General features: G+C 35.7%; 3 protein-coding genes and 1 long non-coding RNA gene across 6 annotated transcripts; 2 read left to right on the top strand and 2 right to left on the bottom strand.

The window, feature by feature from the left end:
• Window positions 1-6,406: 6,406 nt before the first annotated feature.
• LOC119484022 (putative ABC transporter ATP-binding protein MG015) lies at window positions 6,407-9,531 on the bottom strand. The gene is made up of 6 exons (XM_037762581.1): window positions 9,491-9,531; window positions 9,231-9,431; window positions 7,663-7,782; window positions 7,449-7,559; window positions 6,920-7,092; window positions 6,407-6,529 (listed from the first exon to the last, which is right to left on the bottom strand). Exons 1-5 carry the CDS (start codon window positions 9,529-9,531, stop codon window positions 7,083-7,085), a joined length of 483 nt encoding a protein of 160 aa, XP_037618509.1. The 3' UTR covers window positions 6,407-6,529; window positions 6,920-7,082.
• Window positions 9,532-9,637: 106 nt separating this feature from the next.
• Window positions 9,638-10,095, bottom strand: LOC119483965. Its single transcript, XR_005205876.1, has 3 exons — window positions 9,973-10,095; window positions 9,758-9,868; window positions 9,638-9,656 (listed from the first exon to the last, which is right to left on the bottom strand). It is a non-coding gene; the product is annotated as an uncharacterized LOC119483965 (long non-coding RNA).
• Window positions 10,096-16,649: 6,554 nt separating this feature from the next.
• Window positions 16,650-25,982, top strand: LOC119484021. Its single transcript, XM_037762580.1, has 8 exons — window positions 16,650-16,670; window positions 17,307-17,409; window positions 18,323-18,442; window positions 18,546-18,656; window positions 19,013-19,185; window positions 19,266-19,329; window positions 19,576-19,633; window positions 25,855-25,982. The coding sequence occupies exons 1-7, from the start codon at window positions 16,650-16,652 to the stop codon at window positions 19,587-19,589; spliced, it is 606 nt and encodes a 201-aa protein (XP_037618508.1). The 3' UTR covers window positions 19,590-19,633; window positions 25,855-25,982.
• Window positions 20,589-25,982, top strand: LOC119483964 (multidrug resistance-associated protein 4-like). Of its 3 annotated transcripts, XM_037762494.1 has the most exons (5): window positions 20,605-20,752; window positions 20,856-20,966; window positions 21,323-21,493; window positions 21,884-21,941; window positions 25,860-25,982. In XM_037762494.1, the coding sequence occupies exons 1-3, from the start codon at window positions 20,620-20,622 to the stop codon at window positions 21,439-21,441; spliced, it is 363 nt and encodes a 120-aa protein (XP_037618422.1). In that variant the 5' UTR covers window positions 20,605-20,619; the 3' UTR covers window positions 21,442-21,493; window positions 21,884-21,941; window positions 25,860-25,982. The 3 variants fall into 3 exon arrangements, with proteins under 3 accessions (XP_037618423.1, XP_037618422.1, XP_037618421.1); XM_037762495.1 differs by lacking the exon at window positions 21,323-21,493 and having other exon boundaries at window positions 20,589-20,752; XM_037762493.1 differs by lacking the exons at window positions 21,323-21,493; window positions 21,884-21,941; window positions 25,860-25,982 and adding an exon at window positions 21,068-21,266.
• Window positions 25,983-27,011: the final 1,029 nt, after the last annotated feature.

Raw genomic sequence — 27,011 nt, 5'->3', positions numbered from 1 at the left:
ATTCTTGCAATTTGCAATAATGGTACTAGAAAAACTTTCATCCTCAAAACTTTGGATTAAGAAGACACTTGTTACGTCCCCCCCGTTTAGGGTCCAGGGGATGGAGGGAGTAACAAAATACATTTTAAACCCAGGAATGAGAGAGACTGGCCACAGGATTATGTGCAAAACAATTATACAATTTATTAACAAAAAATTATGAAAAGTTTACAAACACCAACGAAAAACTACTTTCTAACAGAAAGTGTGATGTAATTATACAATAAAATAAATAATAAAAAAAACTACTTTCAACTTGGGCACCTCTCCTCATTCAATTCAATTCAATTAATTTTTTTATAGCGTCAAATCATAACAGAAGTTATCTCGAGACGCTTTATATATAGAGCAGGTCTTAGACCGTACTCTATAGTTTAGAGACCCAACAAGAGATCCCACCAAGAGCATTGCACCGGAGTGCGCTGTGGCCAGGAAAACCTCCCCGTTTAGCGGGTAGAAACCTAGAGCAGAACCGGACTCTGGGTCGGCGGCCATCTGCCTCGACCGGTCGTCCCTCACAGCTGCACAAGGAGAGAAAAAAACAACACAACCTACCACTGCACGTAACAACACTTTAGAAAGTAACTTTACTTCACAATTGTGAAAAAAAGTCATAGTATAGTATGTCGAAAAATTACATATTTTAGTAGATCTTGAAGATATTGTGCTTATTTTCTCTCCAAGCAAATAAGAGAAAGAGAAACCATAATCCCAACCCGAACCCTAACCCTAACCCAAGAAAATAAGGGTTAGGGTTTCTCTGTCTCTTATTTGCTTGGGTTAGGGTTAGATTAAAGCGCAGCACTGTAATTGAGTGCTACGAGGTGCACAGGCACACGGGAACCAGCTGAATAAAATTCTTTAAAATGCCATAAAAAAGGAATCATAAAATATTTCTTAAAATCGTTAAAATACACCGGGGCCAACTAACTCAAGGAGGACAACGGAGAGATTGCTAAAAAGAAGGGAGGGGAATAAAAGGCAGGGTTACCATAAAAAGCAATCTAATAAAAACCCTTTGGGTTGAAGGTTATGGTTTCTCTGTCGCTTATTTGCTTGCGTTGGGGTTAGGGCTAGACAATATCTTCAAGATCTATTAAAATATGTAATTCTTTGGCACAATTGCGAAGTAAAGTTACTTTCTAAAGTGTTGTTTCCTGCAGTGACGTGCAGGTGGTCTTGTTTTTTTTCTCTCCTGTGTCTCTCAGGTGCTGCCCTTCCCCCCTGTGCAGCTGGGATGAGTGTGCGTGGCTGCAGCTGATCAGCAATCAGCGCTGCCTCTGTGAACCAGTAGTGTTAAAGGGTCTGTCTGTAAGAATCAGAAATGCTTGTTAACAGCGACACCTGTGGCTGTTAAGCAAACGAAAGTCAGCGTCGGGCTCGTGCTTTCGCTCGCTCTCCATAGACATGAACGAGCATCGCTTAAAACAGTGAGGCGACACACGTCAGCTAAAACCACAATATCACTCTATATTTCAGCTGCTTGGCAGTAATGTTAGCTGACCAGACGAAGGTCTCTCCATGAATCACTGCTGATCCTAGTGTTGGCTTTTCCTGCTTCAGAAGTTACAAACAGTCCCTTTAAGTTGAGTACTCCCTGATTTTTCGCTGCCTCTATTGAGCAGTAGCTTTAATTTGAGTGCTTGCAGATTGGTTATTGCCTTATTTGTTTTATTGTATAATTACATCACACTTTCTGTTAGAAAGTAGTTTTACGTTGGTGTTTGTACACTTTTCATCATTTTTTGTTAATAAATTGTATAATTGTTTTGCACATAATCCTGTGGCCAGTCTCTCTCATTCCTGGGTTTAAAATGTATTTTGTTACTCCCTCCATCCCCTGGACCCTAAACGGGGGGGACATAACAAGTGTCTTCTTACTCCAAAGTTTTGAGGATGTAAGTTTTTCTAGTACCATTATTGCAAATTGCAAGAATCATGCAAGTTCATCAACTGCAGCAAATATGCTGAATTGCTTCACATTTAGCAACAATCAATAAGAGACAGAGAAAGATGTGTTTTGTTATAAATTATTTTATTTTATGAGCCAAGGTGCAGTCAGAACAGATGCGTTTTGAGTCAGATGTGTTGAGTTTCTGCTGTCAGTAACAATAAAAATGAATTTTATGTATATTAGGTTACAATATAATACAATAATACACAATAATACAATACAATGTAAGGTTACAAAGTGCTTTTCAGAAAATACAGCAGATAAAACCAACAACAACAACAATAGAATAAAATGCAAACAACAGTCTGATCTGAACAGGTAGAGCGTTCCACGGTGTGTGGGCTCTAACAACAGCTATGCTGATGATATGCTGATGTCTAAAAGTCTCAAGTGAAAGGATCAATCCCGGCTCCCCTGTCCAGCTCGCCAGTCCTGAGATTCTCCAAGTTTTCTCCTCAGTAGTGTGAACAACAAATATGAGAACGAAAAAAAAAAGTTCAGCTCAGGAATAGCTCACCAGGATAAGGAGCTGATATGACTGCTACTCGATAAGCTCCGGTGAGCTGGTCTGAAGACCTGAGGTTATAGGTTCGATCCTTATGTGGTGCAGTGAATTTTGAGGTCTAACATCCAAAATGAAGTCAAACATGCGACGAAACAATGATGAAGTGTATCTGAGCAGATAGCTCAGTGTGATAGAAGACTGGTTTGAAAACAGGAGGTTGTGGGTTCAATCCTTATAAGGTGCAGTAATTTTTAAGGTCCAACATCCTAAATGAAGAAGTCAAACACACCAAGAAATGCATCACTTGTGTTATGACAGATAGCTCAGGGTGATAGAAGATGAGTTGGAATACTGGAGGTTATGGGTTCGATTCTTATGAGGAGCAGTGAGTTTTGAGGTCTAACTTACACCAAAAAGAAGTCAAATATACAAAGAAACACTACTCCAGTGTTATCAGGTCATATAGTTCAGAGTGATGGATACTGGGTTGGGATACTGAAAGTTGTGGGTTCAATCCTTATGTATTGCACTGGTAAGTTTTAAGGTCGAACATCCTAAATGAAGAAGTCAAATAAGACCAAAAACAATACATAAGAGTGTTAAGACCGATAGCTCAGAGCGATAGAAGCTGGGTTAGAAGACTGGAGGTTGTGGGTTTGATCCTTATGAAACGCAGTAAAGTAAGTTTTAAGGGCCAACATCCTAAATGAAGAGTCAAATACGACCAAAAACATTAGATAAGAGTGTTAAGACCAATAGCTCAGAGTGATAGAAGCTGGGTTAGAAGACTGGAGGTTGTGGGTGTTCGATCCTTATGTGGTGCACTGGTAAGTTTTAAGGTCCAACATCCTAAATGAAGAAGTCAAATAAGACCAAAAACAATACATAAGAGTGTTAAGACCGATAGCTCAGAGCGATAGAAGCTGGGTTAGAAGACTGGAGGTTGTGGGTTCGATCCTTATGAAACGCAGTAAAGTAAGTTTTAAGGGCCAACATCCTAAATGAAGAGTCAAATACGACCAAAAACATCAGATAAGAGTGTTAAGACCAATAGCTCAGAGTGATAGAAGCTGGGTTAGAAGACTGGAGGTTGTGGGTTCGATCCTTATAATGGGAGTTTTGAGATCTAACTTCCACAATGACGAAGACAAAGTTACCAGGAGAACAGTCCAAGTGTGCTTGGCATTGATGGGTTGGTGGCGGAACATTCGGTTTGGATGGTTGTGTGGTTACACAAGAACTAGAGTTCGAATCCCCGGGGTAGTGGGGGCGTAAGTGTCAGGTACCGAAGGGAGTATGAGACGTGCGTCTCCTCCTGGGCTTTCGGAGACATAGAACGGAGAGGTTATGAAACACAAAAATGCGTTTTTTTTTGTGTGTTTATTTAGTGAAAAATCCCTGAAAACCCCTGCATTTCTCCTGCATGACCCCCTCCGACCCTTCTGGGTACACCGTCTGCATTCATTCAGCAGAAGAAGACGATGAAGACGTGGATGAAGAAAGTCCGTCATCCTCAGTCGTGGTCAGAAGACTGCACTCATCTGGGGAGAAAAGAAGAGAAGGAAGACATGAGATTTGCATCACATTCACAAACATCAGAGCCTAAAACAACAGTTATAGAATAACTCCTACAAATACTACAACAACAACAACCATGATCACATTCATAGAGTAACTTCTACAAATACTCGCACAGGAAAAGCGTACTATACTCTGACTTTAATGACTTTGTTTACATACTATACTATGACATTTTTATGATTGTTTTTTACATACTACATTATGACTATTTTTCGACATACTATACTATGGCTTTTTTTTTTTTTACATAATATTTATTACTTAACATGTTTTTTTTGTGACATACTATACTATTTTGTTTTTAATATATTTTTTTTTAAATACTATACTATAACTTTTTGTTTTTTTTCTCTTTTTCGGACATACTCTAGTAGGACTATTTTTTTAAAATACTATACTATGACTTTTTTATGATTTCTTTGACATACTCTACTACGACTATTTTTCGACATACAGTACTATTAACTTTTTTTCGACATATTATACAATGACTTTTTATGATTTTTTTTACATACTTTATGACTATATTTTTTGACATACTATACTATGACTTTTTAATGATTGTTTTTACATACTATATTATGGCTATTTTATTTTACTTACTATTCTTTTTTTTAACGATTTTTTTTGCGACATACTATACTATGTTTTTTTTATAATTATTTTTGACATACTGTTGTAGGACTATTTTTTTTAAATACTATACTATCCCTATTTCTTTGACATACTATACTATGACTTTTTATGATTTTTTTGACATACTATATGACTATATTTTTTGACATGCTATACTATGACTTTTTAAGGATTTTTTTCCACATACTGTACTATGACTATTTTTTCGACATACTATACTATGACTTTTTAATGATTGTTTTTACATACTATATTATGGCTATTTTTTTTTTTTTCATACTATTCTTTTACTTTTTTTTGCGACATATTATACTATGTTTTTTTTATAATTATTTTTGACATACTGTTGTAGGACTATTTTTTTAAATACATTCTATGACTTTTTATGATTTTTTTGACATAATATACTCTGACTTTTTTTTCTCCGACACACTATACTATGACTTTTTTATGAATTATCTCAACATACTATACTATGACTGTTTTTTATTTTTGCGACATATTATATTATTCCTTTTTTTGACATACTATACTATGACTTTTTTACACATACTGTACTATGACTTTTTATTACATACTATATTATGATTTTTTATGACCCAGACGGGACTCCCGGACGGGACTCAACCATCAAGACTTAACAATAAATTAAAATTTGTATATTTTATAAAACTTATGACATTTTATGGCATATTATACCATGTCTTTTTATGACATATTATACCATGACTTTTTATATGGTATACTTTTGTATATGACATTTTTATGACATACTATACTGGGACTTTTTTTATGGAATTCGGTACTATGACATACTATACTATGAGTATTTATGACATTTTTTGACATAATAAATTATGGCTATTTTTTTTAAACTTTTTTTGGACATACTGTAGTAGGATTATTTTCTTAAAATACTATACTATGACTTTTTTGACATACTATACTATGATTATTTTTTTGACATACTACGCCATGACTTTTTTATGAATTATTTCAACATACCATACTATGATTATTTTTTTGACATACTATACTATTAATTTTTTTTCAACATACTACACTATGACTTTTTAATAATTTTTTTGACATACTATATGACTATTTTTTTGACATACTACACTATGACTTTTTATGACATTTTTATATGTATAATAAACTATGACTTTTTTTATGGCATACTTTACTATGACTTTTTATATGAGTAGTCTTTGTATTAACTGTGTTCCTTCAATTATCCTTTATTCATTTTATTCCTTTTGTTTTATCATTTATTGAATTATTTTCTGTTAGTAGTACGGTAAAGTAGTTAGTCAAATAAACATTTAATTTTATTAAGAACTTGGTTACTTGATTTGTGTGTATATAAACAACTAAAATCAATGTTCACCATGCGCGAGAACTCCATAGCAACCCTGAGGTTATGAGACTCAATTGATTAATATGAAATTTTGAAGTTTTCCCTGTTTTGTTTTTTTTCAAAATTGGGTGCCGTCCTAAATGAAATAATTGAATTGAATATAAGGGTGAATTGTGATTGCTGACTGTCATCACTCTCCTTCACATTTTACGACAATTCATGGGTTTATGATTCCTAATTTTGAGTTATTAGTTATAGATCCATATTTTGATATTAAGTAATGATTGATTACTAATCTGCTCTATGCAATAACGCTACATGACTTCATGACATACTATGACCTTTATGATGATAAACAAGTAGTCTTTTCTAGAATCTATGAGTAAGAGGACTCACCGGTATCCTGTCGCTGTCTATGATGGTGTTGAGACGATGAGGGATCAGCTCATCTGTCCTGCAGAGACACGGTAGAGATGTTAAAGAAATGCATTTTACTACCTGAGCCACGAGTAAAATGAATAAAGTCTTTGATAAGAACAATAAGCTTTTGTTGGCGTGATCTTTTGAGTTTGTATCTGCTGCACTAGTGGTTCGATGTGGTTTGGTGTTCTATGTTTTGATACAGTTCTAATTACCAGATGAAAAATGCCTCCCTTTTCTAACATGCAGATCAGAGCTACATCTAAAAGCACCAACATACTTGCTTTCACTGCACGTTTGCTACAGCAGGACCAGCAGCTACAGCAGGAAGCTTTGAAGACAAACTAATAGGAGGAATAAAAACGGAGTACACAGTACTACTGCATGCATTTTTTGCCAATGAGGTGAGTTGTGTCAGCAGTACCTGGGGTCCACGTTGGCCGTGGCCTCGTGGATGACCAGGATGCGGTTCTTCCTCAGGATGGCTCTGGCCAGACACACCAGCTGCCTCTGGCCCACGCTGAAGGTGGAGCCTGACTCGGCCAGAACCGTCTCCAACTGCCCGGGCAGCTCCTCCTCCGCGGACTTCAGCTGCACCTGCAGGGAACACCGAGTGAGTGATTGCCTGACGCACGCCACAATGAGAGCAAGAAGCTCAACTGCTGGAGTGTGCTGATTGGATACTGACCTCCTCCAGAGCCTTCCTTATATTCTAAATATAGCATACACTTAAACTGATAGAGATTTTGTTCATGTTTCTAAAATGCGTTTTGCTGCCGGCCCCGTCCACAGCAGTGCATTGCTTTGCTCCCGTGATGGTACTCCTGTCTGCTTCTCTCCAAACTCCATCTACTGTAGATAATACACTGACTATGGAGAAGAACCTCATACAACCCCACTTCAAAACACCCAAACTATCACTTTAATATTAAAAGATTAAAAGTCTTCCTTACGGTCTCTGAGCAGCAGGCAGCCAAAGGTGGTGACGGTAACAAAGATGGAGCAGATGCCGTGGAGACGGACAGCGAACCAGCGAGAGGTGGTCAGCAACAGGAACCAGGCCTCTGTAAGGACAAGGACATAGATTATAGACACTGCACTGACGCAGCTCACAAACGCTTCATATTGATGAGCAGTGAATGTAAAGGTGCTGAGGCTGAGGAGAACCTGAGTGCAGGTCCTGCTGGGCATTGAAGGCTTTCTGGAACCTCTCCTCTGCTCCAAAGGCTCGGATGGTCCACAGGCCCTGAAGAGACGACGACAGGTGGGAGAACACTGGACTCCGAGCTGCAGGACAGATGAAAAAAAAAAGCCATTTCAAATCACTAATATCACACACATTATGGTTGTTGTCATCTGATTCAACACATTTCACAAGTGTCCAGCCTGCATACTGTACATCAGTCAATCCCAAAGACATTTTAATAGGATCACCAAATCAATTTGCAGAATTTCTTCCATAAGCTTTTAATATTTATATCTGCAGTCCACCTGTGAGCCACATGAGGGACTCAGGACCGCCGTCAGGCGGGGGCGAAGGGTAAGGGTATGACTTTATTGTGACATACCATGACATTTTTATGGCATACTATAATATAGCATACTATAGTATGACATTTTTGTGACATACTATATTATGACATTTAATGACAAACTATACTATAGCGTACTCTACTGTGACTTTTTTATGGAATTCTGTACTATGACATACTATACGATTACTATTTATGACATTTTTATATGCATACTAAATCATGACTTTTTTATGATATTTTTGACATATTATACTATGACTTTATCATTTATTGAATTATTTTCTGTTAGTAGTACGGTAAAGTAGTTAGTCAAATAACCATTTCATTTTATAAAGAACTTGGTTACTAGATTTGTGTGTTTATAAACAACTAAAATCACTGTTCAACATGCGCAAGAACTCCGTAGCAACCCTGAGGTTATGAGACTCAATTGATTAATATGAAATTTTGAAGTTTTCCCTGTTTGTTTTTTTTTCAAAATTGGGTGCCGTCCTAAATGAAATAATTGAATTGAATATAAGGGTGAATTGTGATTGCTGACTGTCATCACTCTCCTTCACATTTTACGACAATTCATGGGTTTATGATTCCTAATTTTGAGTTATAAATTCTAGATCCATATTTTGATATTAAGTAATGATTGATTACTAATCTGCTCTATGCAATAACGCTACATGACTTCATGACATACTATGACCTTTATGATGATAAACAAGTAGTCTTTTCTAGAATCTATGAGTAAGAGGACTCACCGGTATCCTGTCGCTGTCTATGATGGTGTTGAGACGATGAGGGATCAGCTCATCTGTCCTGCAGAGACACGGTAGAGATGTTAAAGAAATGCATTTTACTACCTGAGCCACGAGTAAAATGAATAAAGTCTTTGATAAGAACAATAAGCTTTTGTTGGCGTGATCTTTTGAGTTTGTATCTGCTGCACTAGTGGTTCGATGTGGTTTGATGTTCTATGTTTTGATACAGTTCTAATTACCAGATGAAAAATGCCTCCCTTTTCTAACATGCAGATCAGAGCTACGTCTAAAAGCACCAACATACTTGCTTTCACTGCACGTTTGCTACAGCAGGACCAGCAGCTACAGCAGGAAGCTTTGAAGACAAACTAATAGGAGGAATAAAAACGGAGTGCACAGTACTACTGCATGCATTTTTTGCCAATGAGGTGAGTTGTGTCAGCAGTACCTGGGGTCCACGTTGGCCGTGGCCTCGTGGATGACCAGGATGCGGTTCTTCCTCAGGATGGCTCTGGCCAGACACACCAGCTGCCTCTGGCCCACGCTGAAGGTGGAGCCTGACTCGGCCAGAACCGTCTCGAACTGCCCGGGCAGCTCCTCCTCCGCGGACTTCAGCTGCACCTCCAGGGAACACCGAGTGAGAGATTGCCTGACGCACACCACAATGAGAGCTAGAAGCTCAACTGTTGGAGTGTGCTGATTGGATACTGACCTCCTCCAGAGCCTTCCTTATATTCTAAATATAGCATACACTTAAACTGATAGAGATTTTGTTCATGTTTCTAAAATGCGTTTTGCTGCCGGCCCCGTCCACAGCAGTACATTGCTTTGCTCCCGTGATGGTACTCCTGTTTGCTTCTCCAAACTCCATCTACTGTAGATAACACACTGACTATGGAGAAGAACCTCATACAACCCCACTTCAAAACACCCAAACTATCACTTTAATATTAAAAGATTAAAAGTGTTCCTTACGGTCTCTGAGCAGCAGGCAGCCAAAGGTGGTGACGGTAACAAAGATGGAGCAGATGCCGTGGAGACGGACAGCGAACCAGCGAGAGGTGGTCAGCAACAGTAACCAGGCCTCTGTTCAGGACAAGGACATAGATTATAGACACTGCACTGACGCAGCTCACAAACGCTTCATATTGATGAGCAGTGAATGTAAAGGTGCTGAGGCTGCGGAGAACCTGAGTGCAGGTCCTGCTGGGCATTGAAGGCTTTCTGGAACCTCTCCTCTGCTCCAAAGGCTCGGATGGTCCACAGGCCCTGAAGAGACGATGACAGGTGGGAGAACACTGGACTCCGAGCTGCAGGACACATGAAAAAAAAAGCCATGCAAAGGTCTATCTTTTTACAGTGAACATCTTTGTGTCACATATCATTGTACAGTAAATATCTTTGTGTCACATATCTTTGTACAGTGAATATATTTGTGTCGTCTATCATTGTACAGTGAATATCTTTGTAAATATGCCGCCCACCCCACACTGTACAAAGATATATGACACAAAGATATTCACTTTGAATGGGTTGATTTATGTAATTCAAGACTATATGAAATTTAATAATAAACTAAAACCAAATACAATAAGCACAATAACAAATAAATGTACAGAACACCATAAACTGAAATCATTTTAGTGAATTTAAAACATTGTTATGTAATACTATACTTTGTATATTTCAGTTTTTTTAACATACTATACTATGACTATATTTTTTGACATAATATACTATGACTTTTTAATGATTGTTTTTACATACTATATTATGACTATACTTTTTGACATAATATACTGTGACTTTTTAACTACTTTTACGTCTTTTTTGACATACTATATTATGGCTATTTGTTTTTTACATAATATTTATTACTTTACATGTTTTTTTTGCGACATACTATACTTTTAATTTCTTTTTTGACATATTATACCATGGCTTTTATTCAACATACTATACTATGACTTTTTATGATTTTTTTACATACTATATTATGGCTATTTGATTTTACTTACTATTCTTTTACTTTTTTTTTGCGACATGCTATTCTATGTTTTTTTCATAATTTGTTTTGACAGCATGACTTTTTTTGACATACCATACTATCACTTTTTAATGATTGTTTTTACATACTATATTATGGCTATTTTGTTTTACTTACTATTCTTTTTTTTAATGATTTTTTTTGCGACATACTATACTATGTTTTTTTTATAATTATTTTTGACATACTGTTGTAGGACTATTTTTTTAAATACTATACTATCCCTATTTCTTTGACATACTATACTATGACTTTTTATGTTTTTTTCCACATACTGTACTATGACTATTTTTTCGACATACTATACTATGACTTTTTAATGATTGTTTTTACATACTATATTATAGCTATTTTTTTTTCTTCATACTATTCTTTTACTTTTTTTTGCGACATATTATACTATGTTTTTTTATAATTATTTTTGACATACTGTTGTACAACTATTTTTTTAAATACATTCTATGACTTTTTATGATTTTTTTGACATAATATACTCTGACTTTTTTTTCTCCGACACACTATACTATGACTTTTTTATGAATTATTTCAACATACTATACTATGACTGTTTTTTATTTTTGCGACATATTATATTAGTCTTTTTTTTGACATACTATACTATGAGTATTTTTTTTTTTACATACTATACTATGACTTTTTTACACATACTGTACTATGACTTTTTATTACATACTATATTATGATTTTTTATGACCCAGACGGGACTCCCGGACGGGACTCAACCATCAAGACTTAACAATAAATTAAAATTTGTATATTTTATAAAACTTATGACATTATATGACATATTATACCATGACTTTTTATGACATATTATACCATGTCTTTTTATGACATATTATACCATGACTTTTTATGACATATTATACCATGACTTTTTATATGGCATACTTTTGTATATGACATTTTTATGACATACTATACTGGGACTTTTTTTATGGAATTCGGTACTATGACATACTATACTATGAGTATTTATGACATTTTTTGACATAATAAATTATGGCTATTTTTTTAAAACTTTTTTTGGACATACTGTAGTAGGATTATTTTCTTAAAATACTATACTCTGACTTTTTTGACATACTATACTATGATTATTTTTCGACACACTACACCATGACTTTTTTATGAATTATTTCAACATACCATACTATGATTATTTTTTTGACATACTATACTATTAATTTTTTTTCAACATACTACACTATGACTTTTTAATGATTTTTTTGACATACTATATGACTATTTTTTTGACATCTATGACTTTTTATGACATTTTTATATGTATAATAAACTATGACTTTTTTATGGCATACTTTACTATGACTTTTTATATGAGCAGTCTTTGTATTAACTGTGTTCCTTCAATTATCCTTTATTCATTTTATTCCTTTTGTTTTATCATTTATTGAATTATTTTCTGTTAGTAGTACGGTAAAGTAGTTAGTCAAATAAACATTTAATTTTATTAAGAACTTGGTTACTTGATTTGTGTGTATATAAACAACTAAAATCAATGTTCACCATGCGCAAGAACTCCGTAGCAACCCTGAGGTTATGAGACTCAATTGATTAATATGAAATTTTGAGGTTTTCCCTGTTTTTTTTTTTCAAAATTGGGTGCCGTCCTAAATGAAATAATTGAATTGAATATAAGGGTGAATTGTGATTGCTGACTGTCATCACTCTCCTTCACATTTTACGACAATTCATGGGTTTATGATTCCTAATTATGAGTTATTAGTTATAGATCCATTTTTTGATATAAAGTAATGATTGATTACTAATCTGCTCTATGCAATAACACTACATGACTTCATGACATACTATGACCTTTATGATGATAAACAAGTAGTCTTTTCTAGAATCTATGAGTAAGAGGACTCACCGGTATCCTGTTGCTGTCTATGATGGTGTTGAGACGATGAGGGATCAGCTCATCTGTCCTGCAGAGACACGGTAGAGATGTTAAAGAAATGCATTTTACTACCTGAGCCACGAGTAAAATGAATAAAGTCTTTGATAAGAACAATAGACTTTTGTTGGCGTGATCTTTTGAGTTTGTATCTGCTGCACTAGTGGTTTGATGTGGTTTGATGTTCTATGTTTTGATACAGTTCTAATTACCAGATGAAAAATGCCTCCCTTTTCTAACATGCAGATCAGAGCTACATCTAAAAGCACCAACATACTTGCTTTCACTGCACGTTTGCTACAGCAGGACCAGCAGCTACAGCAGGAAGCTTTGAAGACAAACTAATAGGAGGAATAAAAACGGAGTACACAGTACTACTGCATGCATTTTTTGCCAATGAGGTGAGTTGTGTCAGCAGTACCTGGGGTCCACGTGGCCGTGGCTGCCTCTGGCCCACGCTGAAGTTGGAGCCCGACTCGGCCAGAACCGTCTCCAACTGCCCGGGCAGCTCCTCCACCGCGGACTTCAGCTGCACCTGCAGGGAACACCGAGTGAGAGATTGCCTGACGCACGCGACAATGAGAGCTAGAAGCTCAACTGTTGGAGTGTGCTGATTGGATACTGACCTCCTCCAGAGCCTTCCTTATATTCTAAATATAGCATACACTTAAACTGATACAGATTTTTTTCCTGTTTCTAAAATGCGTTTTGCTGCCGGCCCCGTCCACAGCAGTACATTGCTTTGCTCCTGTGATGGTACTCCTGTTTGCTTCTCCAAACTCCATCTACTGTAGATAACACACTGACTATGGAGAAGAACCTCATACAACCCCACTTCAAAACACCCAAACTATCACTTTAATATTAAAAGATTAAAATTCTTCCTTACGGTCTCTGAGCAGCAGGCAGCCAAAGGTGGTGACGGTAACAAAGATGGAGCAGATGCCGTGGAGACGGACAGCGAACCAGCGAGAGGTGGTCAGCAACAGGAACCAGGCCTCTGTTCAGGACAAGGACATAGATTATAGACACTGCACTGACGCAGCTCACAAACACTTGATATTGATGAGCAGTGAATGTAAAGGTGCTGAGGCTGAGGAGAACCTGAGTGCAGGTCCTGCTGGGCATTGAAGGCTTTCTGGAACCTCTCCTCTGCTCCAAAGGCTCAGATGGTCCACAGGCCCTGAAGAGACGACGACAGGTGGGAGAACACTGGACTCCGAGCTGCAGGACAGATGAAAAAAAAAAGCCATTTCAAATCACTATTATCACACACATTATGGTTGTTGTCATCTGATTCAACACATTTCACAAGTGTCCAGCCTGCATACTGTACATCAGTCAATCCCAAAGACATTTTATTAGGATCACCAAATACATTTGCAGAATTTCTTCCATAAGCTTTTAATATTTATATCTGCAGTCCACCTGTGAGCCACATGAGGGACTCAGGACCGCCGTCAGGGGGGGGCGAAGGGTAAAGCTGTCCCCGCGCCCAAGGCCAGGGTGGGGGGGGGGTGGCCATGCAAAGGTCTATGGTTGAATGGGATCAAGAACAACACTTAACTTACTGACCTATATCACTGACAGTGCAAGTTAAATATATTTACATGATAAATAAATATACTGGTATCATAAAACACCTTTCAACTTATCATCTCATACCCCCCACCCCCCTTTGCCATCTTTGTACAGTGAATATCTTTGTGTCACATATCTTTTTTACAGTGAATATCTTTGTGTCATATATCTTTGTACAGTGAATATCTTTGTGTCACATATCTTTTTTACAGTGAATATCTTTGTGTCATATATCTTTGTACAGTGAATATCTTTGTGTCATCTATCTTTGTACAGTGAATATCTTTGTGTCATCTATCTTTGTACAGTGAATATCTTTGTGTCACATATCTTTTTTACAGTGAATATCTTTGTGTCATATATCTTTGTACAGTGAATATCTTTGTGTCATCTATCTTCGTACAGTGAATATCTTTGTGTCATCTATCTTTGTACAGTGAATATCTTTGTGTCACATATCTTTTTTACAGTGAATATCTTTGTGTCATCTATCTTTGTACAGTGAATATCTTTGTCATCTATCTTTGTACAGTGAATATCTTTGTCATCTATCTTTGTACAGTGAATATCTTTGTGTCATCTATCTTTGTACAGTGAATATCTTTGTGTCATCTATCTTTGTACAGTGAATATCTTTGTGTCATCTATCTTTGTACAGTGAATATATTTGTGTCACATATCTTTTTTACAGTGAATATCTTTGTGTCATCTATCTTTGTACAGTGAATATCTTTGTCATCTATCTTTGTACAGTGAATATCTTTGTCATCTATCTTTGTACAGTGAATATCTTTGTGTCATCTATCTTTGTACAGTGAATATCTTTGTGTCATCTATCTTTGTACAGTGAATATCTTTGTGTCATCTATCTTTGTACAGTGAATATATTTGTGTCACATATCTTTTTTACAGTGAATATCTTTGTGTCATCTATCTTTGTACAGTGAATATCTTTTCTGCAAGAATTGCATTTTTTGGCGACTGGGTGGCGAGCACTTCTAATGTGTAAACTGCTCAGAAAGCCCCTTATTGTCAATCTAGCTAGGAAAGCTTGAATGCTCTAGGTCTGTAGTTTGTTGTTGTAAAGTTTCATGAGGCTGTGATTATCCTAGAGGTCACCACAGGTCATTTTATACAGTGAGGTCAAGTTTAAAAAAATGGTCTCACTACAATGAAATGTCTCCTATGGGGACTAACATCATCACACATGAATACAGTTGGACTCATTGGATCCACAAGAGTCTCAGCTTCACAGTGATACCCAATGTATGTAATTCAAGACAGTTTAGGGACCCCAGTATGCAGAAATATTCAAATACACCATTTTAGAATAAAAACACATTTATACTGCATTCAAATAAAATAGGTCAAATTTCAAAGTGCCTAGTGTGCAACCACCAAGTTCCCACAGCTGTCTCTGGTCTATGCAATCAAGCAAGCAAGCAATCAATCAATGCAACTCTTACTGAGTTCTGTTATCAGTTATTTTACTAATATTTGTCAAACAGTGAAGACGCTCCTCGTTTAAACATGTTGAGTAGTTTGCATCCCTGGTTAGTGATTATTATTGTTGTTGGTTTGTTTGTAATTGTTTTAGTCTCACCTGTTTGAAGCACGCGCTCCGGTGCCTCCCAATCAAAGGTCCGACTGACAAACAGGAAGCAGAAGAATCCAATTGAATTAATACAAGAGGGAGCCAGACTGTACTAAGTGGAGTGGAGCACAGGGGTGTTTGTTTGTTTAGTTTTATTTATTTGCACAATTTTTATATAAAATATGTACTATGTAAGAAAATAATAAATAATAAATAATATATATATATATATATATATATATAAAATATATAATATATATTATATATATTATATATATAATTTTTTGGGAGTGTGGAAGTTAGACCTCAAAACTTACTGAACCTTATAAGAATTGAACCCACAACCTTCAGTATTCAAACCCGGTATCCATCACTCTGAGCTATATGACCTCACTGATCTCACTGGAATAGTGTTTCTTTGTATATTTGACTTCTTTTTTGTGGAAGTTAGACCTCAACACTCACTGCTCCTCATAAGCATCGAACCCATAACCTCCAGTATTCTAACTCATCTTCTATCACCCTGAGCTATCTGTCATAACACAAGTGGTGTGTTTCTTGATGTGTTTGACTTCTTCATTTAGGATGTTCGACCTTAAAAGTCACTGCACTTCATAAGGATTGAACCCACAACCTCCTGTTTTCAAACCAGTCTTCTATCACACTGAGCTATCTGCTCAGATACACTTCATCATTGTTTCGTCGCATGTTTGACTTCATTTTGGATGTTAGATCTCAAAATTCATTGAACCACATAAGGAAGCTATAACCTCAGGTCTTCAGACCAGCTCACCTGAGGTTATCGAGTAGCAGTCATATCAGCTCCTTATCCTGGTGAGCTATTCCTGAGTTGAAAATTTGTTTTTTTGTTGTATTTGTCCTTCACACTACGAGGAGAAAACTTGGAGAATCTCAGGACTGGCGAGCTGGACAGGGGAGCCGGGACTGATCCCTTCACTTCAGACGTTTCAGATCAGACTGTTGTTTAATTTTATTCTGTTATTGTTGTTGTTGGTTTTATCTGCTGTATTTTCTGAAAAGCACTTTGTAACCTTATATTGTATTGTATTATTGTGTATTATTGTATTATATTGTAACCTAATATACATAAAACTCATTTTTATTGTTACTGACAGCAGAAACTCAACACATCTGACTCAAAACGTGTCTGTTCTGACTGCACCTTGGCTCATAAAATAAAATAATTTAGAACAAAACACATCTTTCTCTGTCTCTTATTGATTGTTGCTAAATGTGAAGCAATTCAGCATATTATTTTATTACATAGTACATATTTTATATCCAAATTGTGCAAATAAATAAAATTAAACAAACAAACACCCCTGTGCTCCACTCCACTTAGTACAGTCTGGCTCCCTCTTGTATTAATTCAATTGGATTCTTCTGCTTCCTGTTTGTCAGTCGGACCTTCGATTGGGAGGCACCGGAGCGCGTGCTTCAAACAGGTGAGACTAAAACAATTACAAACAATCCAACAACAACAACAATCACTAACCAGGGATGCAAACAACTCAACTTAACATGTTTAAACGACGAGCGTCTTCACTGTTTGACAAATATTAGTAAAATAACTGATAACAGAACTCAGTAAGAGTTGCATTGATTGATTGATTGATTGCATAGACCGGAAACAGCTGTGGGAACTTGGTGATTGTGCAACAGGCACTTTGAAATCCGACCTACTTTATTTGAATGCAGTATAAATGTGTTTTTATTCTAAAATGGTATATTTGAATATTTCTGCATAATGGGGTCCCTAAACAGTCTTGAATTACATACATTATATCATAGTACAATATGTTAAAAATATCATAGTATAGTATGTTAAAAATATCATAGTATAGTATGTTAAAAATATCATAGTATAGTATGTTAAAAAAACAGAAATAGACAAAGTATAGTATTACATAACAATGTTTTAAGTTCACTAAAATGATTTCAGTTTATTGTGTTCTGTACATTTATTTGTTATTGTGCTTATTGTATTTGGTTTTAGTTTATTATTAAATTTGCATATAGTCTTGAATTACATAAATCAACCCATTCAAAGTGAATATCTTTGTGTCATATATCTTTGTACAGTGTGGGGTGGGCGGCATATTTACAAAGATATTCACTGTATAATGATAGACGACACAAATATATTCACTGTACAAAGATATGTGACACAAAGATATTTACTGTACAATGATAGACGACACAAATATATTCACTGTACAAAGATATGTGACACAAAGATATTTACTGTACAATGATAGACGACACAAATATATTCACTGTACAAAGATATGTGACACAAAGATGTTCACTGTAAAAAGATAGACCTTTGCATGGCTTTTTTTTTCATCTGTCCTGCAGCTCGGAGTCCAGTGTTCTCCCACCTGTCGTCGTCTCTTCAGGGCCTGTGGACCATCCGAGCCTTTGGAGCAGAGGAGAGGTTCCAGAAAGCCTTCAATGCCCAGCAGGACCTGCACTCAGGTTCTCCTCAGCCTCAGCACCTTTACATTCACTGCTCATCAATATGAAGCGTTTGTGAGCTGCGTCAGTGCAGTGTCTATAATCTATGTCCTTGTCCTTACAGAGGCCTGGTTCCTGTTGCTGACCACCTCTCGCTGGTTCGCTGTCCGTCTCCACGGCATCTGCTCCATCTTTGTTACCGTCACCACCTTTGGCTGCCTGCTGCTCAGAGACCGTAAGGAAGAATTTTAATCTTTTAATATTAAAGTGATAGTTTGGGTGTTTTGAAGTGGGGTTGTATGAGGTTCTTCTCCATAGTCAGTCATCTACCTACAGTAGATGGAGTTTGGAGAGAAGCAGACAGGAGTACCAGCACGGGAGCAAAGCAATGTACTGCTGTGGACGGGGCCGGCAGCAAAACGCATTTTAGAAACATGAACAAAATCTCTATCAGTTTAAGTGTATGCTATATTTAGAATATAAGGAAGGCTCTGGAGGAGATCGGTATCCAATCAGCACACTCCAGCAGTTGATCTTCTAGCTCTCATTGTGGTGTGCGTCAGGCAATCTCTCACTCGGTGTTCCCTGCAGGTGCAGCTGAAGTCCGCGGAGGAGGAGCTGCCCGGGCAGTTGGAGACGGTTCTGGCCGAGTCGGGCTTCAACTTCAGCGTGGGCCAGAGGCAGCTGGTGTGTCTGGCCAGAGCCATCCTGAGGAAGAACCGCATCCTGGTCATCCACGAGGCCACGGCCAACGTGGACCCCAGGTACTGCTGACACAACTCACCTCATTGGCAAAAAATGCATGCAGTAGTACTGTGCACTCCGTTTTCATTCTTCCTATTAGTTTGTCTTCAAAGCTTCCTGCTGTAGCTGCTGGTCCTGCTGTAGCAAACGTGCAGTGAAAGCAAGTATGTTGGTGCTTTTAGACGTAGCTCTGATCTGCATGTAAGAAAAGGGAGGCATTTTTCATCTGGTAATTAGAACTGTATCAAAACATAGAACATCAAACCACATCGAACCACTAGTGCAGCAGATACAAACTCAAAAGATTACACCAACAAAAGCTTATTGTTCTTATCAAAGACTTTATTCATTTTACTCGTGGCTCAGGTAGTAAAATGCATTTCTTTAACATCTCTACCGTGTCTCTGCAGGACAGATGAGCTGATCCCTCATCGTCTCAACACCATCATAGACAGCGACAGGATACCGGTGAGTCCTCTTACTCATAGATTCTAGAAAAGACTACTTGTTTATCATCATAAAGGTCATAGTATGTCATGAAGTCATGTAGCGTTATTGCATAGAGCAGATTAGTAATCAATCATTACTTTATATCAAAATATGGATCTAGAATTTATAACTCATAATTAGGAATCATAAACCCATGAATTGTCGTAAAATGTGAAGGAGAGTGATGACAGTCAGCAATCACAATTCACCCTTATATTCAATTCAATTATTTAATTTAGGACGGCACCCAATTTTGAAAAAAAACAAACAGGGAAAACTTCAAAATTTCATATTAATCAATTGAGTCTCATAACCTCAGGGTTGCTATGGAGTTCTTGCGCATGGTGAACATTGATTTTAGTTGTTTATAAACACACAAATCAAGTAACCAAGTTCTTTATAAAATGAAATGGTTATTTGACTAACTACTTTACCGTACTACTAACAGAAAATAATTTAATAAATGATAAAGTCATAGTATAATATGTCAAAAATATCATAAAAAAGTCATGATTTAGTATGCATATAAAAATGTCATAAATAGTAATCGTATAGTATGTCATAGTACAGAATTCAATAAAAAAGTCACAGTATAGTACGCTATAGTATAGTTTGTCATTAAATGTCATAATATAGTATGTCACAAAAATGTCATACTATAGTATGCTATATTATAGTATGCCATAAAAATGTCATGGTATGTCACAATAAAGTCATACCCTTGCCCTTCGCCCCCGCCTGACGGCGGTCCTGAGTCCCTCATGTGGCTCACAGGTGGACTGCAGATATAAATATTAAAAGCTTATGGAAGAAATTCTGCAAATGTATTTGGTGATCCTATTAAAATGTCTTTGGGATTGACTGATGTACAGTATGCAGGCTGGACACTTGTGAAATGTGTTGAATCAGATGACAACAACCATAATGTGTGTGATATTAGTGATTTGAAATGGCTTTTTTTTTTCATGTGTCCTGCAGCTCGGAGTCCAGTGTTCTCCCACCTGTCGTCGTCTCTTCAGGGCCTGTGGACCATCCGAGCCTTTGGAGCAGAGGAGAGGTTCCAGAAAGCCTTCAATGCCCAGCAGGACCTGCACTCAGGTTCTCCTCAGCCTCAGCACCTTTACATTCGCTGCTCATCAATATCAAGTGTTTGTGAGCTGCGTCAGTGCAGTGTCTATAATCTATGTCCTTGTCCTTACAGAGGCCTGGTTCCTGTTGCTGACCACCTCTCGCTGGTTCGCTGTCCGTCTCCACGGCATCTGCTCCATCTTTGTTACCGTCACCACCTTTGGCCGCCTGCTGCTCAGAGACTGTAAGGAACAATTTTAATCTTTTAATATTAAAGGGATAGTTTGGGTGTTTTGAAGTGGGGTTGTATGAGGTTCTTCTCCATAGTTAGTGTATTACCTACAGTAGATGGAGTTTGGAGAGAAGCAGACAGGAGTACCATCACAGGAGCAAAGCAATGTACTGCTGTGGACGGGGCCGGCAGCAAAACGCATTTTAGAAACATGAACAAAATCTCTATCAGTTTAAGTGTATGCTATATTTAGAATATAAGGAAGGCTCTGGAGGAGATCGGTATCCAATCAGCACACTCCAACAGTTGAGCTTCTTGCTCTCATTGTGGTGTGCGTCAGGCAATCTCTCACTCGGTGTTCCCTGCAGGTGCAGCTGAAGTCCGCGGTGGAGGAGCTGCCCGGGCAGTTGGAGACGGTTCTGGCCGAGTCGGGCTCCACCTTCAGTGGGCCAGAGGCAGCTGGTGTGTCTGGCCAAAGCCATCCTGAGGAAGAACCGCATCCTGGTCATCCACGAGGCCACGGCCAACGTGGACCCCAGGTACTGCTGACACAACTCACCTCATTGGCAAAAAATGCATGCAGTAGTACTGTGTACTCCGTTTTTATTCTTCCTATTAGTTTGTCTTCAAAGCTTCCTGCTGTAGCTGCTGGTCCTGCTGTAGCAATCGTGCAGTGAAAGCAAGTATGTTGGTGCTTTTAGACGTAGCTCTGATCTGCATGTTAGAAAAGGGAGGCATTTTTCATCTGGTAATTAGAACTGTATCAAAACATAGAACATCAAACCACATCAAACCACTAGTGCAGCAGATACAAACTCAAAAGATCACGCCAACAAAAGTCTATTGTTCTTATCAAAGACTTTATTCATTTTACTCGTGGCTCAGGTAGTAAAATGCATTTCTTTAACATCTCTACCGTGTCTCTGCAGGACAGATGAGCTGATCCCTCATCATCTCAACACCATCATAGACAGCGACAGGATACCGGTGAGTCCTCTTACTCATAGATTCTAGAAAAGACTACTTGTTTATCATCATAAAGGTCATAGTATGTCATGAAGTCATGTAGCGTTATTGCATAGAGCAGATTAGTAATCAATCATTACTTAATATCAAAATATGGATCTATAACTAATAACTCAAAATTAGGAATCATAAACCCATGAATTGTCGTAAAATGTGAAGGAGAGTGATGACAGTCAGCAATCACAATTCACCCTTATATTCAATTCAATTATTTCATTTAGGACGGCACCCAATTTTTAAAAAAAACAAAACAGGGAAAACTTCAAAATTTCATATTAATCAATTGAGTCTCATAACCTCAGGGTTGCTATGGAGTTCTTGCGCATGGTGAACAGTGATTTTAGTTGTTTATATACACACAAATCAAGTAACCAAGTTCTTAATAAAATTAAATGTTTATTTGACTAACTACTTTACCGTACTACTAACAGAAAATAATTGAATAAATGATAAAACAAAAGGAATAAAATGAATAAAGGATAATTGAAGGAACACAGTTAATACAAAGACTACTCATATGAAAAGTCATAGTAAAGTATGCCATAAAAATAGTCATATAGTATGTCAAAAAAGTCATTAAAAAGTCATAGTGTAGTATGTTGAAAAAACATTAATAGTATAGTATGTCAAAAAAATAATCATAGTATGGTATGTTGAAATAATTCATAAAAAAGTCATGGTGTAGTGTGTTGAAAAATAATCATAGTATAGTATGTCAAAAAAGTCATAGTATAGTATTTTAAGAAAATAATCCTACTAAAGTATGTCCAAAAAAAGTTTAAAAAAATAACCATAATTTATTATGTCAAAAAATGTCATAAATAGTCACAGTATAGTATGTCATAGTACCGAATTCCATAAAAAAAGTCCCAGTATAGTATGCCATAAAAATGTCATGGTATGTCATAATAAAATCATAGTATAGTATGTCATAAAAATGTCATATACAAAAGTATGCCATATAAAAAGTCATGGTATAATATGTCATAAAAAGACATGGTATAATATGCCATAAAATGTCATAAGTTTTATAAAATATACAAATTTTAATTTATTGTTAAGTCTTGATGGTTGAGTCCCGTCCGGGAGTCCCGTCTGGGTCATAAAAAATCATAATATAGTATGTAATAAAAAGTCATAGTACAGTATGTCAAAAAAAGTCATAGTACAGTATGTAAAAAAAAAATACTCATAGTATAGTATGTCAAAAAAAGGAATAATATATGTTGCAAAAATAAAAAACAGTCATAGTATAGTATGTTGAAATAATTCATAAAGAAGTCATAGAATGTATTTAAAAAAATAGTCCTACAACAGTATGTCAAAAATAATTATAAAAAAAACATCGTAAAAAAAAAGTAAAAGAATTGTATGAAAAAAAAAAATAGCCATAATATAGTATGTAAAAACAATCATTAAAAAGTCGTAGTATAGTATGTCGAAAAAATAGTCATAGTACAGTATGTGGAAAAAAATCCTTAAAAAGTCACAGTATAGTATGTCAAAGAAATAGGGATAGTATAGTATTTAAAAAAAATAGTCCTACAACAGTATGTCAAAAATAATTATAAAAAAAACATAGTATAGTATGTCGCAAAAAAAATCATTAAAAAAAAGAATAGTAAGTAAAACAAAATAGCCATAATATAGTATGTAAAAACAATCATTAAAAAGTCATAGTATAGTATGTAAAAAAATATAGTCATAAAGTATGTAAAAAAAATCATTAAAAGTCATTGTATAATATGTCGGAAAAAAAATTAATAGTACTGTATGTCGAAAAATAGTCGTAGTAGAGTATGTCAAAGAAATCATAAAAAAGTCATAGTATAGTATTTTTTAAAAATAGTCCTACTAGAGTATGTCCAAAAAAGAGAAAAAAACATGTTAAGTAATAAATATTATGTAAAAAAAAAAAAAAGCCGTAGTATAGCATGTCGAAAAATGTAATTAATTAATACAAAGACTACTCATATAAAAAGTCATAGTAAAGTATGCCATAAAAAAAGTCATAGTTTATTATACATATAAAAATGTCATAAAAAGTCATAGTGTAGTATGTCAAAAAAATAGTCATATAGTATGTCAAAAAAATTATTAAAAAGTCATAGTGTAGTATGTTGAAAAAAAATTAATAGTATAGTATGTCAAAAAAATAATCATAGTATGGTATGTTGAAATAATTCATAAAAAAGTCATGGTGTAGTATGTCAAAAAATAATCATAGTATAGTATGTCAAAAAAGTCATAGTATAGTATTTTAAGAAAATAATCCTACTACAGTATGTCCAAAAAAAGTTTAAAAAAAATAGCCATAATTTATTATGTCAAAAAATGTCATAAATAGTCACAGTATAGTATGTCATAGTACCGAATTCCATAAAAAAAGTCCCAGTATAGTATGTCATAAAAATGTCATATACAAAAGTATACCATATAAAAAGTCATGGTATAATATGTCATAAAAAGACATGGTATAATATGCCATAAAATGTCATAAGTTTTATAAAATATACAAATTTTAATTTATTGTTAAGTCTTGATGGTTGAGTCCCGTCCGGGAGTCCCGTCTGGGTCATAAAAAATCATAATATAGTATGTAATAAAAAGTCATAGTACAGTATGTGTAAAAAAGTCATAGTATAGTATGTCAAAAAAAGGAATAATATAATATGTCGCAAAAATAAAAAACAGTCATAGATAATTCATAAAAAAGTCATAGTATAGTGTGTCGGAGAAAAAAAAGTCAGAGTATATTATGTCAAAAAAATCATAAAAAGTCATAGAATGTATTTAAAAAAATAGTCCTACAACAGTATGTCAAAAATAATTATAAAAAAAACATAGTATAATATGTCGCAAAAAAAAGTAAAAGAATAGTATGAAAAAAAAAAAAATAGCCATAATATAGTATGTAAAAACAATCATTAAAAAGTCATAGTATAGTATGTCGAAAAAATAGTCATAGTACAGTATGTGGAAAAAAATCCTTAAAAAGTCATAGTATAGCATGTCAAAAAATATAGTCATATAGTATGTCAAAAAAATCATAAAAAGTCATAGTATAGTATGTCAAAGAAATAGGGATAGTATAGTATTTAAAAAAAATAGTCCTACAACAGTATGTCAAAAATAATTATAAAAAAAACATAGTATAGTATGTCGCAAAAAAAATTCGTTAAAAAAAAGAATAGTAAGTAAAATAAAATAGCCATAATATAGTATGTAAAAACAATCATTAAAAAGTCATAGTATAGTATGTCAAAAAATATAGTCATAAAGTATGTAAAAAAAATCATAAAAAGTCATGGTATAATATGTCGAAAAAAAGTTAATAGTACTGTATGTCGAAAAATAGTCGTAGTAGAGTATGTCAAAGAAATCATAAAAAAGTCATAGTATAGTATTTTAAAAAAATAGTCCTACTAGAGTATGTCCGAAAAAGAGAAAAAAAACAAAAAGTTATAGTATAGTATTTAAAAAAAAATATATTAAAAACAAAATAGTATAGTATGTCACAAAAAAAACATGTTAAGTAATAAATATTATGTAAAAAAAAAAAAAGCCATAGTATAGTATGTCGAAAAATAGTCATAATGTAGTATGTAAAAAACAATCATAAAAATGTCATAGTATAGTATGTAAACAAAGTCATTAAAGTCAGAGTATAGTACGCTTTTCCTGTGCGAGTATTTGTAGAAGTTACTCTATGAATGTGATCATGGTTGTTGTTGTCGTAGTATTTGTAGAAGTTACTCTATAACTGTTGTTTTAGAAGCTTTTTTAGAACTGTAATCATAGTTAGTGTTTTAGGCTCTGATGTTTGTGAATGTGATGCAATTCTCATGTCTTCCTTCTCTTCTTTTCTCCCCAGATGAGAGCAGAGTCTTCTGACCACAACTGAGGATGACGGACTTTCTTCATCCACGTCTTCGTCGTCTTCTTCTTCTGCTGAATGAATGCAGACGGTGTACACAGAAGGGTGGGAGGGGGTCATGCAGGGGTTTTTCAGGGATTTTTTTCACTAAATAAACACGAAGGAAAAAAGACGCATTTTTGTGTTTCATAACCTCTCCGTTCTATGTCTCCGAAAGCCCAGGAGGAGACGCACGTCTCATACTCCCTTCGGTACCTGACACTTACGCCCCCACTACCCCGGGGATTCGAACTCTAGTTCTTGTGTAACCACACAACCATCCAAACCGAATGTTCCGCCACCAACCCATCAATGCCAAGCACACTTGGACTGTTCTCCTGGTAACTTTGTCTTCGTCATTGTGGAAGTTAGATCTCAAAACTCCCATTATAAGGATCGAACCCACAACCTTCAGTCTTCTAACCCAGCTTCTATCACTCTGAGCTATTGGTCTTAACACTCTTATCTAATGTTTTTGATCGTATTTGACTTCTTCATTTAGGATGTTGGACCTTAAAACTTACCAGTGCAATACATAAGGATTGAACCCACAACCTTCAGTCTTCTAACCCAGCTTCTATCACTCTGAGCTATTGGTCTTAACACTCTTATCTAATGTTTTTGGTCTTATTTGACTCTTCATTTAGGATGTTGGACCTTAAAAATTACTGCACCTTATAAGGATCGAACCCACAACCTCCAGTCTTCTAACCCAGCTTCTATCACTCTGAGCTATTGGTCTTAACACTCTTATGTATTGTTTTTGGTCTTATTTGACTTCTTCATTTAGGATGTTGGACCTTAAAACTTACCAGTGCAATACATAAGGATTGAACCCACAACCTTCAGTATCCCAACCCAGTATCCATCACTCTGAACTATATGACCTGATACACTGGAGTAGTGTTTCTTTATATACTTGACCTATGTTTTGTGTAAGTTAGACCTCAAAACTCACTGCTCCTCATAAGAATCGAACCCATAACCTCCAGTATTCCAACTCATCTTCTATCACCCTGAGCTATCTGTCATAACACAAGTGATGCATTTCTTGGTGTGTTTGACTTCTTCATTTAGGATGTTGGTCCTTAAAACTCACCAGTGCACCACATAAG

The sequence above is a fragment of the Sebastes umbrosus genome, chromosome 24, assembly GCF_015220745.1.
Source record: "Sebastes umbrosus isolate fSebUmb1 chromosome 24, fSebUmb1.pri, whole genome shotgun sequence".
Lineage (NCBI taxonomy): Eukaryota > Metazoa > Chordata > Actinopteri > Perciformes > Sebastidae > Sebastes > Sebastes umbrosus.
Note: the sequence above shows the minus strand (reverse complement) of the source record. Positions and strands in the feature narration are given on the sequence as shown.